Raw genomic sequence first — 13570 nt, 5'->3', positions numbered from 1 at the left:
CCAGACCGGCTGAGGATGGGTGGGGAGGAGTGAGGGACAAAACGGCGGTGGGACCCTTTTCGCCACTCTTTATCCCAATGATGACCAGCCTTTGTATGGGTGGGGTCACTGTGGGTGGGCCCAAGGGCTGGGGCAGCAGGCTGGTCACCAAGCCGAGGGGAGACCCAGCCAGCTGCAGAGGCAGGGGAGGAAGCCGGGCTGTTCCATTTGAGGATTCACCTTTGAGCACTGTTGGGGCAGGCACTGTTTGATCCCCTTTTCAAAGACAGCCAGGCTAGAAGCGGGGGCTCTGAGCTCTCCTGGAGGGCATCCCAGTAAAAAGTACCCGCCCCCGCCCCCGCCCCCACCCCCACGGTGCGGAATTGGGGTGGGTGAAGACGAGAGGAGCCCTGACTTGGTCTCCGAAGCTGGGGAGGGCACACGGAGGGGTCAGACATAGTGGGAGTGGGGCCAACAGGCAGACCTGGGATGGGAAGGGGCTGTGAGGCCCTGGAGGGGCAGGGGTAGGCAGGCCCGGAGCCTCTGGAGGCCAGCGGCTAGAAGAGATTGGTCTTCAGAGCGGGGCCGGGCTTCCGGTGGAAGGAGGACAGAACCCCCGAGAAGGGCCCGGGCCCGGGTTCCGCCGGCTGCCAGGCCTTGAGCAGCTCCGCCGCGCCCGCGCCTGGCCCGCCGCCCCCACCGCCCGCCACGCCGGCCCACAACGGGCCCTTGAGCTGCTGTGGCCCCGGCCCAGGTCCGGGCCCGGAGCCCAGGGCGGCGGGCAGCGGGCTGGGGCTCAGGCGCGGGCTGGCCAGGCCGGGCGCGGGCGGCGGCGGCAGCGACGCGGTGCTGTCGGGCGTGGGGCTGCACGTGGACTCCTTGGAGTCGTCGTCCTCGGACGAGCAGCGCGCTTCACCCTTTTTGGCTCCCGCCGCGCCTGCCGCACCCTTGGCGCTGGCCGCACGCTCCTGTTTGCGGAACTTGGCCCGGCGGTTCTGGAACCAGACCTGCGGGCATAGGGACCGGTCAGCCCGGGGCCGCCAGGCGCGAGTGAGACCTCCATCCGGAAGGGGCCAGGTCACGATTACTGCCAACCAGCCTTCCGAGTCTTGGCCCCTCGGCCCTCCACCACTGCTCACTGCCCTCCTCATGGCTCGCCTCACTCCCCTGCTCCACTGGTCCCTTCCCCCAGGTCCTCAGCGTCTGCCCCTTGGGATCTGCCCACCTGCAGACCCCGCCGCCTCCCGGTGTTCTCTGCCTCCTGGACCGGCCTCGGTTTTCGCTCTCCTCCTTTCCCAAAGCCCTTGCCCCAGGTCCTCGCTACAAGAAGCCCGGGGCTGTAGAGAGCGGGTTAGGGCACTTGGGAAACCTTTTGTTCAGGGTCTTCAGTAAATGCGCTCCAGCTGAACATCTGAACTCAGATTTATAAGATCGACAAAAGTCTGTCCCGACCCAGCTCCTGCGCCTACCCTGAACCCCGGGCGTTCCAGGCTCAGAGGTTTGGCTTTCCCCCTGTTTGGCCTCGTTTGGCCCCGAGGCCACCCTAGAGTTGACCCTCTACCCACTCGTCCTCCATCCTGGCTTCCCAAGCATCACTCTGCCGTGCTCAGCCCTACCCGGGAGACTGAGGGGAAATCGTGACGCTGAATAGCTCCGTTCTAACGAAGGCCTCAGGCCCCGTCTGCCCGCCGCCTGCCTCCCGGGGCTGCCGGTCCTCTCCTGCCCTGTCACCGCCAGCCCGCGCCCTGGCTCCTGGCCCTAGCTCTCTGCCAGCAGGCTGCACCCGCCGGCTGCCCGAGTGAGGCCCTTCTGTCCCGCGGACCCCCAGGTGTCAGACACTAACTTCCCGCCCTGCTCCGCGCGCGCGCGCGCGCTCCCCGCACACATCCGCGAAAACACACCTGCACGCGAGCCTCCGTGAGGTCGATCTTGAGGGCCAGCTCCTCGCGCGTGTAAATGTCGGGGTAGTGAGTCTCGGCGAAGACGCGTTCCAGCTCCTTCAGCTGCGCGCTGGTGAACGTGGTGCGGATGCGCCGCTGCTTGCGCTTCTCGTGCAGGCCCGACGGCTCCGGGAAGAACTTGTAGGGCACTACAGATGTGTGCGGGAGCGGGGAATCAACGAGGGTGGGGATGTGAGGAGCCGAGCCCGGCCCGCTGGGTTCTGCGCCTGAGGGATCGCTTACGGTCCCCTACCCCTGACCTGGCCCCTGGGCTTGGCCCTCTCAATCTCAGATCGCTTCACCACCGCTGGATAGAGCCGGCAGGGATGAAGGCGGACAGGGCGCGGTGAGACCTGGGACCCAAAAGCTGCAGCGAGGGAACCAAAAATCTGATCCTCTGGTCAAGACTCTTGACCTGTCGCTGCCCTCCGCAGTGCTCCTTCCACCTCCCACCAGTCTACCCACCCCTGCGACCCTCAGTCGACCTGACTTCTGATCCTGTTCTATCCTTCCTAGCCTGCGCTGTCTGTGAGGTCTCGCCAACACCCTGTCTCTCCAATAACCAGTCTCATGGACTGCAGCTGGGTAAATGAGACTCTCCTGCCTAGGTCTATCTTCAGCCCTGCCACGGACTCTCTGACATTTAAAAATTTGGCCATCTTCACCCTGCATCCTTCTTCTCCCCAGGCCTCATTTCCTCAGCCCCATTTCACATCCCATTCTCCTCCAGGTGTCCCCCTCTCCTCTTCCTCATCTCTCTCCATCCTCATCGATCCGCAACTTTCCCCTTCTGGACCATTCTTCTCTTTGTACCCATTGTGAAGGGTTATTTCTCCCCTCCCAGCTTCCTCCATCTTCTCTTTGCTCTTCTTCTTCCTCCCAGGCACCTCTTTCTACCAGCTCCTCCAAAAACCAGCCCCAACTACCCGTCACTCTTTCTGTGCAGTCTCCCATGTGCCCCTTCCGCTTCCCATTGCTCCGCAGACAGCATTTCTGACACTACCTCCCCATTCTTGTCTCCAGCCCCTGTTTAGGTCTCCCCATTCTCCAGAGATCTCCATTATCAGTATCTTTGTCATATCTTCCTAGTTCTCTATCTCCCTTAATCCTGTCTCCAGCACCCCATGCCTAGCCCCATCTTCCTCATCTCTGTTTTCAGTCTTCCCAGGTCCCCATCTCCTATAATTCCTGTCCACATCATCTGGTATTTATTTAATCGCCCCAGCCCTGGGTCTCCATTTCTCCCAGGGACTCCGATCTTTCCATCTTTGCTCAGTCTTTGTGTATCTGTCCCCATCTTCGTCATCTCAGACTTTCAGCTTTCTGGGGGCCCATCTCCCCGTTTTCTGTTTCTATCTCCACAGTCCCCATGTGCATATGACTCCGAGTACCCAATCTCCCTATCCCTGTTTCAGTTCGACTCCAGTTTCTCCCTGATTCTCATTTCTCCAAGCTCAGGTCTCTCTCACTATCCCTCCCCATCACACCAGTCCCAATCTTCTACTAAGTCCTGTGGTCCCAGGAAGGAAGGAAATGAGATTGGGTGGGGCAGCTTTGACTCTAACTGGAGAGATGAGGGTGGCTAAGAGCCTTCATGAGGTTGAAGGTTCAGTTAGAGACTTGGATGAAGGAGGCTTGGGCATCTCCATGGGGCTGCTTCTGGGTTCTGCAGGACTCTAGCTGGGAAAATCTCCAGGGGAATGGAGAAATTAAAGTGGCTTAATGACCTGAGCATCCTTTTCTTCTGGCCACAGAATGGGTTTCAGTGGTGCAAGAGGGTTTGGGCACATGTAGGATGGGTTCGAAACCAGGCAGTAGGGGCTTGATGGTGCTGGAGCTCTAGGAAGGCTCCCAGCTGGGCAGCTCATCTGCCGCCCAGGCCCATGGTGGGGCCGGGCATGAAGTGGGGTGGTGATGATAAGGATGGGCAGTCTGATTGGCCTGAGCCGGGAGCAATCTTCCAAGGATACAGGGTATGGAGAGGTTTGGTGGTCAATCGTTGCCTGTGGGCAGGGGAGGGCCTGGTGAAGAGTCTGGGGCTAGACCAGGGATCTATTTATTTCCTTGACCTGAAGAGCACAGGATAGGGATACAGCAGTGAGAAAGAGGAACAGGAAGGATGAGAGGGTGGGGCTCAACTCTGCCTAGGGAACCTCCTCTTACTCGAGAGGCTGTAGGTCCCGCGGGAAGTTGAAGGATCTGGCTAGGGCAGAGATTGTGGCGGCTGTGGGGGACCGTCGCAACCACTTGCCGAATGGGCAGGGGTTGGGGATGCCGTAGGATTTGCAGGGAGGTTTGGACCAGGGCTGGGCTCACCTGCCGAGTAGGGCGCAGGCTGATGGTCCCGTAGAGCGCCAAGCGCGCAGTTGGAGGAGCCGAGCGCGGGGCAGGGAGGCCCGGCCGCGGGGAAGGCGGGTCGCAGGGGACTGTACTGGAAGCCGCCGGGCTGGCTGCAGGCGCCGAAGTCGCCGTAGGCGGACGCCTCCATGGCCGCCACGCACGAGTCGTACGAATTGAGGTAGGAGTAGTCCATCGGCCCGGGGGGCGGGGGCGGGGACCGGGCCTGGCCGGGTCGGAGTCTGGGTCCCAGGCCGGATTGGGGTCAAGATGGGGTTTGGAGCGCCAGGCGCTGAGGACCCGAGGCCAGTTCTGAGCGCCCGCGAGACCGCCCGCCCCGTCGCGGCCGCGCTCCGCTTTGGTGCAACGCAAGTGCAGCCCAGCCCGGCCTGCGCGCCTTTTAACGCGCAGGACCCCGCGGAGGGGGCGGGGCGGGGCGAGCTCGTCGGGGCGGGGCCTGGACGGCCAAGACCCCGCCCCCAGTCTCCCCGACCCCCCACCCAAAGGGTAGCCGCCGCCTTCTTAGGGCTCGAGAGATGCAGGGCAGGCTGCCCGGGGCCCCATCCCTAGAGTCCCCATCCCGCCCCAGTCCGGACCAGACCTTCAGTGTATGCATCGTGCCAGGCCGTAGGGTCCCGACCCCTCTCCCTGGCCTCCCCACCTGCGGCCCCGCAGAAGGGAGGGGAAACAGGCCTGGCGGCGCTCGTGTGAAGAAGTTAATTCAATTCGTCCAGTTAACCGAGTTATTCTGATTCAGTCCCTCGGCCCCGCCCCCATCGAGGTCCTATCCCGGAGGGGACCACGGAGGCGGCTCAGGAGGGCGAATGGCGATAAGAACGAGAAAGAGATGGGACCTGGGATGGGGATAGAGGATGTGGATGAAGAGAGGAGACAGAGTCGGAGACAGGGAGAGAAAGGGACAGAAACAGTGATGGAGAAAGATGGAGAAAGGAATAAGAGATAAGGATTCACAGAGACAAGGATGAGACATGGAGGAGAGAGCTAGATGGGGGGCGGGGTGGAGCAGAAGGGAGACAAGAACAGAGGTGGCGACCAAGGTGAAACATGTACAAGAGGAAGGAGAGGATGGAGGTAGGGACAAGGCAGAGAGACAGAGGAGACAAAGATAACAGAGAGACAGAGGGGGGATGGAGAAAGCGAGTGAGGCAGGCATGGAGACAGAAGCCACATGGACGAGACACGGTTGGAAACAAGGATTGCAATGGAGATCAAGAGAGAGATGAGACAAAACAGGGCCGTGATAGTGAGACAGACACACAGAGACTGAGTCTTAGTGAGACAAGGCCAGGGACAGACACAGCGGAGGAACAGAAGCTAAGGGGCGGAGAGAAAGAGCCTTTGGAGAGCTGAGACCCACCAGCTGGAGCGCCTGGCGGGCAGAAGGATTGCTGTGAAGGCGCCACCTGAAGCTACTGAGGGGGAGGGCTGCCTCTATCCTGGCCTGTCCTGAAGGCCACGAAGCCCTGCCCCGCACCTTCAAGGCCCAGCCTGCCCCTCCCCTCCCCCAGGTCCCATAGCTCAGTCCCTCCCCCTATTGCTGCTGGTGTGAACCTCTGGTTCCCAGCACCCTGGGCACAAAGTATGTGTGTATGTGGGTACGTGTGTGTGTTGAAGGTCAAGACCAGGCAGTAACCAAACAACCACTTCACTCTCAGCTTCTACCCACTCCTCCAGAGGCCATTTTCTTTTTCAGGAAAACCACCTAGATTCAGTCTGGACCTGGCCACGGTGTGCTCCACGGACTTAGCCCTTGGCCTCCACACTGTGGGGCCACAGGATACAGAATCCAGGAGAGCAGAACAGAGAACTCTTCACCCCTTGCAGCTCACCTGAGGAGGATCTAGCAGCTTCCTCACCCAGCCCCTAGCCTCCTGCTCCGTGTTGGCAGATCCTGCCCATGAAGAAGTGGAGACCCAGCAAGAAGGCAAGGAAGTGGCAGCCCTTCGGTACCAGCCAGAGTCCTAGGGGAATGAGAGAAGGGCTCCCTAGTTCCCTCCCCCCTAGCTTAGTTACATAGTGGGGAGCATGCCCACCCTCAGATCATCCACTTCCCCGGCCACTCATTCTTTAACACCTATCCCCCATTTCTGTAACTACTGCTTGTAGGGGGCTTGAGGTGTTTTCTCTAATTACTTTTTAGGAGGTCTAAACTAAAACTGACTCAGAATGTTCTCTCTGCCCGTGTGGGAGGTGCACCTTGACCCAGGGAACCAAAGGATCTCAGAACTGGAAATCAGACAGTGCCACTGCTCTCTTCCTTAGAACTCCCGTGGCTCTCCACTGTCCTCAGGATCAAGTCCAAGCTCTCACTCTGGCCCACAAGGTCCTCCATGCCAGTGCTCCAGCCTGCTTCCCCCTCACCGTGGTTTTCTTTGCAGCCCTCACACATTGATCTTTTAGCTCAGAGTTGTTGTCTCCGGTTGGAATGTTCATTCCAGTCTCCTCTCCACCACATTCCCCTCCCCGTCCCTTACCCTCACCAAAAAAAAAAAAAAAAAAAAAAAAAAGCCAAAACCTGGGAGACACTTGTTTGTCATTAGGTCTCAACTTAGATGTCACTGCTTCCCTGAAGCCTTCCCTGATACCCCTAGACTAGGTTGGGTGTCCCGTAGTACCTCCTTCTCTTGGTTACTCACCTTGGTGAAGCATTTGCAGTAAAGTGCAAGGTGTAGGGCAGAACTGTGTCCTCATGTTGATCTCTGGAGCCCTCCCTCCCACAGTGGCTAGCACATCACGGTACTATCGCAGGTCTTCCCGTATCTGTTTGTTGAATGATTCGTGAAGGCAAGGCTGAACTCTTTGTGTTGGGGAGTCCTGCCTTGTGTCCAGGAAAGGAATCCCATCCTGGACTCCCACTCCCCACTCTTTGGAAAGGGATCACCCTCCCTTCTTCATCCCCTCACTCCCCAAGGACAGGAAACTCCCTCCCTCTGGGCCAGCCTTCTGCCTGGGAGAAAGTCCTTCCTCGTCTGAGGAATTTTCAAGGGGCCATATCCCTTCCACAAGGACAAAGTGGAAGCAAAGGGGCAACTGACGCTTGTGTGTAGGGACCAGCAGGGACGCGAGGCCCTGGTTCCATCTGTCTCCGTTTCCATGATCCATCCCTGTCTTGTCTACACTTTGATCATGGAGCCTTTAAGTTCCTTTTTCCCTCTAAACCGATTTAAGTTGGGCTTCTGACACAGCCAAGAGTTCTGACCAATATAATCCGTAAATGCTTGACACCTTTACAGGGAATCAAACAAATGGCTGTAGTGATTGGAAGTTTTGTGGTAACGTGCCTGTTGCTGGCTCAGCTGGGCAGAAGCTGCCCTTCCCCTGACTCAGGACTCTGCAGTTGGAGGCTCATGTCTCTTCGAGGAGCCGTTTGTGCTGAGGCTGGCCCTGACACTGAGGTGAAGTCCAAGAAAATGTTTGAACCCTGTCTGTTGTTGGGTTCAGGTGTTTCAGATGGTGTAGGTGGAGCAACTTTGGAGGCCAGGCTGCGTGTGTGTGAGATATGGGGACACCCACGAGGGCTTCCTGAGAACTCAGAATAAAAGGAGACAGGTAGAATGAACTGGGCTCTGCAAGGGCCTCAGAACAGAGAGGCTAGTGGTTGTCATCTGATGTGGACGCTCATTCTAACTGAGACCCTCCTCCCCCAAATGTGTGCACTCTTGGGGAAATAAAAATGCTCTGACATGAAACATTGTCCCAGCAACCCCCCACAAAGCCTCCTCGCTGAGCATGTCTTCACTTCCATAGCTGATGATGGGTTCTGGATCACTGGGTTCCAGCTCTGGCGCTGCCACTTTCAAGCTGGATGACAGGGGGAGTTACTCAGCCTCTCTGTGCCTTACCTTTCTCATCTGTAACCTGGTTTACTTTAATGATTAAGTGAATTAAAATATCTGAAGTGTTTGAATAGTGCCTGGCACACAGTAACCATTAAATAAGTTAGCCACCGCCACCACCACCCCTCTCTCTCTCACCAAGTGACTGAGGCCCGTGACTGATAGACCCAGGCCACAGTCTGGTTGAGCTCCTCTGATCTGTTACACCTGATACCGAGATATGTAATCCAGACATGGACCCCTGTCTTTGCACCACAGCATCACCTCTACCTTTGAGATTTCAGAAGATACCAGTGCACTGCAGAGTTAGCTGGGATCCCTTAATTTTATGCCGGTGAGGAAACTGATGCCCAGCGAGGGGTCCTGGAGGAAAAGTGAAAACAGTGGGAGTGTGTTGTGATGGGGGATTCCTTCCACAGAGAGAGCTGTGTGCAAAAAGGGGCCCGATGAGAGGGTGCAGTGGGGACTGACTTCTCTACTGCTCTGGTCCCAGCTCTGTGAGCCTGGACAGTGGAATTACCTTGAGAGCAGAGGAGAAAGGACCCATGCCCTGGAGAACTCTTGCTGCCTGTGGTCATTTGGAGAACTCCCAGGCTTCTTCTGCAAGCCAGCACAGATCTTGACCTTCCATTGAACTCTGAGCAAGGCTCTGCGGGGCTCAGAGTGTGGGCAGCAGGCTGATCCCCAGATCCATGGCACTCCTGCCAGTCCTCCTCTCCTCTAGGGGGAGAGCACGGAGCGCTGGCTCCTCCTGCCTTAGACACGCATCTCTCAGCCTCTGAAGCAATGCCGCAGTGTCATTGCTGAACAACTGTGACCGGAAGCCAAGCTTGATCAGACACCCATGTCTGCCTTCTAGTAAGGGATGGAGTTTATCTATTAGTGAAAAGTTAACACATTTTTGGTCTTGCTTAAGGACCTTAGAACTCCTTTCATTTGCATTTATCAGTATCAACTCCATCAGTAACCTTCTTCCAAATCGCTATTCTCTCCTGCTATAAATTCTGGTCCAGGGAAGGTTGGAGGCAAACATATTAACTGTATATTCCCAATTTGTCTATCAGGACCTGACCTATAGTCTTGAGAATTCCCTGGCAGTTCAGTGATTATGACTCAGTACTTTAACAGCAATGGCCTGGGTTCTACCCCTGGTCGGGGAACTAAGATCCCACAAGCCAAGCAACATGGCCAAACAAAACAAAACAAAACAAAACTGCAGTTTCTTGTTCATCTCTCTATAATGGGGACAACTCTTCCCTTATTGACTATTTTTTTCCCCACTAGTACCATAGGCTATACAGTCTTCTATTAATTTCCATTTTTATTTGTAACTTCTAGCATTAGGCCTTTCCAGGGATCCTAAACATCCAAAATATTTAGCTTTCAGAGATCTCTGAAGAATGAGAAAAGATCTTAACTCAGTTCTAACAAATATTTCTCGAGTATCTGGTCTATGATGAAACAGGGGGCACTAGACACATGCAATGGCACCCCACTCCAGTACTCTTGCCTGGAAAACCCCATGGACAGAGGAGCCTGGTAGGCTGCAGTCCATGGGGTTGCTAGGAGTTGGACATGACTGAGCGACTTCATTTTCACTTTTCACTTTCATGCATTGGAGAAGGAAATGGCAACCCACTCCAGTGTTCTTGCCTGGAGAATCCCAGGGACGGGGGAGCCTGGTGGGCTGCCGTCTCTGGGGTCGCACAGAGTCGGACATGACTGAAGCAACTTAGCAGCAGCAGCGGCAGACACATGGGGATAAATTAATCCTGGATGCTTTCTTTTTTTCAGACAGACTTAAAAATGGTTTTTTTTTTCACTTATTTGGTTGTGCCATGCAGCGTGCAGGACCTTAGTTCCATGACCAGGGATCAAACCTGCGCCCCTTGCAGTGGAAGCGAGTCTTAACTACTGAACCATTGGGGGATCCCCTTAGATGCTTTCTTTAGGGATCTTCCGATTTGGCGGGCACAAAAGCACTTATTTATGGGGAGGTTTTCCTTAAAATGTCTTAGTTGTCTGGGCAAGAAAATGACACATAGAGGGTGAGATGAGTTCGCTATTTTTTTTTTAAAAAAGGGTTTGATCTTACCAAACATGCCATACCTTGCCAAGCTTCTTCAAACTTTTGCGCGTGGGAAGGGACCTGCCTGAGGGCTGCCTTAGTGGTCATCTGTGGTGTGGCCAGCCCAGCATGGCTCTTCTCTTGGGAACTATCTCCTCTTTCCACGTGGCTACCCAGGGAACCGTTGTTCTTATACAATCCTACCCTCAGCCATAACTGGTCCCAGGTGTGGTTACCTGTTTGAAGATGGGTCAATAAAACCCTTTTTCATCATTTTTTCTTATTTGAATTGAGAAGTCATTCTCTTAAAAAAATTGTTTTTTTTGCTTATTTATTTATTTTTGGTTGCACTGGGTCTTTGTTGCTGCACAAAGGTTTTTCTCTGTGGTGAGCAGGGGTTACTCTCTAGTTGTGGTGCACGGGCTTCCCATTGCCATGGCTTCTCTCGTGGAGCACAGGTTCTTGGCACTCAGGCTTCAGTATCTGCAGCATGTGGGCTCAGTAATTGTGGCTCGCAGGCTCTAGAGTGAGGGCTCAGTAGTTGTGGCACATGGGCTTAGTTATTCCGTGGCATGTGGAATCTTTCCAGACCAGGGATTGAACCCGTGTCCCCTGAACTGGCACTGGGATTCCTATTCATTGTGCCATCAGGAAATCCTAAGTCATTCTCTTTTGAATGATGAAAGCTATAGATATAAAGCTCAGGGAATGTTTCCAGCCATATTCCCCCATGAAGGGAAGGAAGATGGAGGCAGTGAAGAAAGAATAAATAAAAAGTTGAGACAAAAGCTATAGAGGCTCATGTTAGAATTTAAGAGCCTAGTTCCAGTTATTCTGGAGACATCCTTACTTATTTTTGCAAATTAGTTATTCAGCCCTTTATTGAATTTTGTTATCCAATACAGTCTTCTTTATGTTTAATCTATTTCAAGTTGGATTTCTGTCACTTCCAAACAAAGAGATTCAAATAAAAAAATTGATATAAGGTATGCAGTGAGGCCAACGGCAGACCCTAAAAACTGGAACTAGCCTAATTGATCGGAGAAGGCAATGGCACCCCACTCCAGTACTCTTGCCTGGAAAATCCCATGGATGGAGGAGTCTGGTGGGCTGCAGTCCATGGGGTTGCTAAGAGTTGGACGTAACTGAGCGACTTCACTTTCACTTTTCACTTTCATGCATTGGAGAAGGAAATGGCAACCCACTCCAGTGTTCTTGTCCGGAGAATCCCAGGGAAGGGGGAGCCTGGTGGGCTGCCGTCTCTGGGGTCGCACAGAGTCGGACACGACTGAAGCGACTTAGCAGCAGCAGCAGCCTTGTTGATAGAGTGGGATGCAGTGAGAAATCCCTCCACTTTGAGCCTGGAAATGAGATGTCCTTGTTAGGTATTAATGAAGTAATTGGGAAAACTATTGCATGTTTTCTCTTAGAACTTAACCTCAACTTTCCCCTTTGCCTTGTGGTTGCAACTTCAGAGGATTAATTTTAAAAATGGTATTTGGCAACCTTGAGAAGGTGCTTTAAGAGGACAAGTGGGTCTCCCCTGGTGGCTCAGTTGTAAAGAATTTGCCTGCCAGTTCGGGAGACATGGGTTCAGTTGACAAGGGTTTGGTCTTTGATCTGGGAAGATCCCACATGCCTCAGAGCAAGTAACCCTGTGAGGCACAACTATTGAGCCCGTGCTCTGGAGCCCATGCTCCACAACAAGAGAAGCCATTGCAATGAGAAGCCTGTGCGCTGCAATGAAGATTAGCCCCTACTCACTGCAACTAGAGAAAGTCCGAGCAGCAACAAAGACCCAGCAGAGCCAAAAATAAATAAATGAAATTATTAAAAAAAAAAAAAAAGAGAGAGAGAGAAGATAAACAGATGAGGAACAGCAGGATGATTCTAACTCATAAGGAAGCCTCTGCCATGGCCAGCAGTCTGAGGCTGCCATAGCAGGATAGTCACATGACCTGCAGATTGGCCATACTCAAGTTTTCTGCCACACTCTAGAGTGAATATATTTGATTAGGAAACAGTGACTGACAGATGAAATGGGAATATTTGGGAAGATCTAGAGGAATTGGGCTTCCTAGGTGGGGCTAGTGGTAAAGAATCCACCTGCCAGTGCAGGAGACATAAGAGATTCGGGTTTGATCCCTGGATCAGGAATATCCTCTGGAGAAGGACATGGCAACCCACTCTAGTATTCTTGCCTGGAGAATCCCATGGACAGAGGAGCCTGGTGGGCTACAGTTCATGGGGTTGCAGAGTTGAACACAGCCGAAGTGACTTAGCATGCAGAGGAATTAGAGAAGTGGGGTTCCCCCAGTTCTTCTAGGCACCCTGACCTGACAGTAGGAGAGAGTTGGCTTTTTTTTTTCCCCCCACATCCAGCATCTGAAACCATGTTCTAAGTTAGGGGAATTCCCCACCTAATAGATTCCAGATACTTACTCTTTGAACTTCCCTTGAAAACAAGATTGCATAGATAACTAATGGGAACTCAAACGGGGGCTCTGTAACAACCTAGAGGGGTGGGATGAGGAGGGAGATGGAAGGGAAGTTCAAGAGGAAGGGACATATGTATACCTATGGCTGATTCATGTTGATGTTTGACAGAAACCAACAAAATTCTGTAAAGCAATTATCCTTCAATTAAAAATAAATTTTAAAAAACCACATTGCAGATGCTTGACCTGTTCTCAGCCAGTCATGTACATTGATCATAGACTAAGCTAAGGAGTCTATAGCTAAGGAACTGAGGACTCAGCGACCATAAGAATCCTTTCCAGGGGAAATGGGGTTGCAGCAAGATCTAGTTCTGGGTGCAGTGGGGCCATTGCTGGTGTGGTTGCTCAGTGGGCATGAGGGACTCATATTCCTCCTTCCATTCTGTTTCCTAGAGTGTGATTTCTAACCTCAAATGTTCTAAGATAGCTGCTGGAGTTCCAGTCATCACATTCACTTTCTAGGCAGCAAGAATGAGGAAGAAGGGACTTCCCTGGTGGTACAGTGGTAAAAAAAAATTCACCTGTCATTGCAGGGGCTGTGGGTTTATTCCTGGTCTGGGAAAAGTCCACGTGCCGTGGAGCAACTAAGCCAGTGTGCCACAGCTACTGAAGCTTGCATGCCTGGAGCCCACGCATGAAAACGAAGAGTGGCCCCCACTTGCAGCAACTAGAGAGAGCCCACTAAGCAACAAAGACCAGCACAACCAAAAGTTAATTCATTGATAAAGAACAACATACCAAACAAAAAACCCCAAGAGCACCACCAGCCACAGAAATACCAGACATCCCCCTGCCCAGGATTATGAGTGGCTGCTGTTCTTAAAAAAAAAAACAACAAACAAGGAAGAAGGAAAACAAAAAGTATATCTCTCAGTGAGATATCTCCCTATA

The 13570-nt window shown here is 53.6% G+C and overlaps 1 protein-coding gene across 1 annotated transcript; it reads right to left on the bottom strand.

The window, feature by feature from the left end:
* Positions 1-360: 360 nt before the first annotated feature.
* PHOX2A (paired like homeobox 2A) lies at positions 361-4640 on the bottom strand. Its single transcript, XM_006064700.3, has 3 exons — positions 4236-4640; positions 1881-2068; positions 361-986 (listed from the first exon to the last, which is right to left on the bottom strand). The coding sequence occupies exons 1-3, from the start codon at positions 4450-4452 to the stop codon at positions 537-539; spliced, it is 855 nt and encodes a 284-aa protein (XP_006064762.1). The 5' UTR covers positions 4453-4640; the 3' UTR covers positions 361-536.
* Positions 4641-13570: the final 8930 nt, after the last annotated feature.

The sequence above is a fragment of the Bubalus bubalis genome, chromosome 16, assembly GCF_019923935.1.
Source record: "Bubalus bubalis isolate 160015118507 breed Murrah chromosome 16, NDDB_SH_1, whole genome shotgun sequence".
NCBI lineage: Eukaryota > Metazoa > Chordata > Mammalia > Artiodactyla > Bovidae > Bubalus > Bubalus bubalis.
The sequence above is the reverse complement of the archived record's forward strand: the minus strand, read 5'-3'. Positions and strand labels throughout refer to the sequence as shown.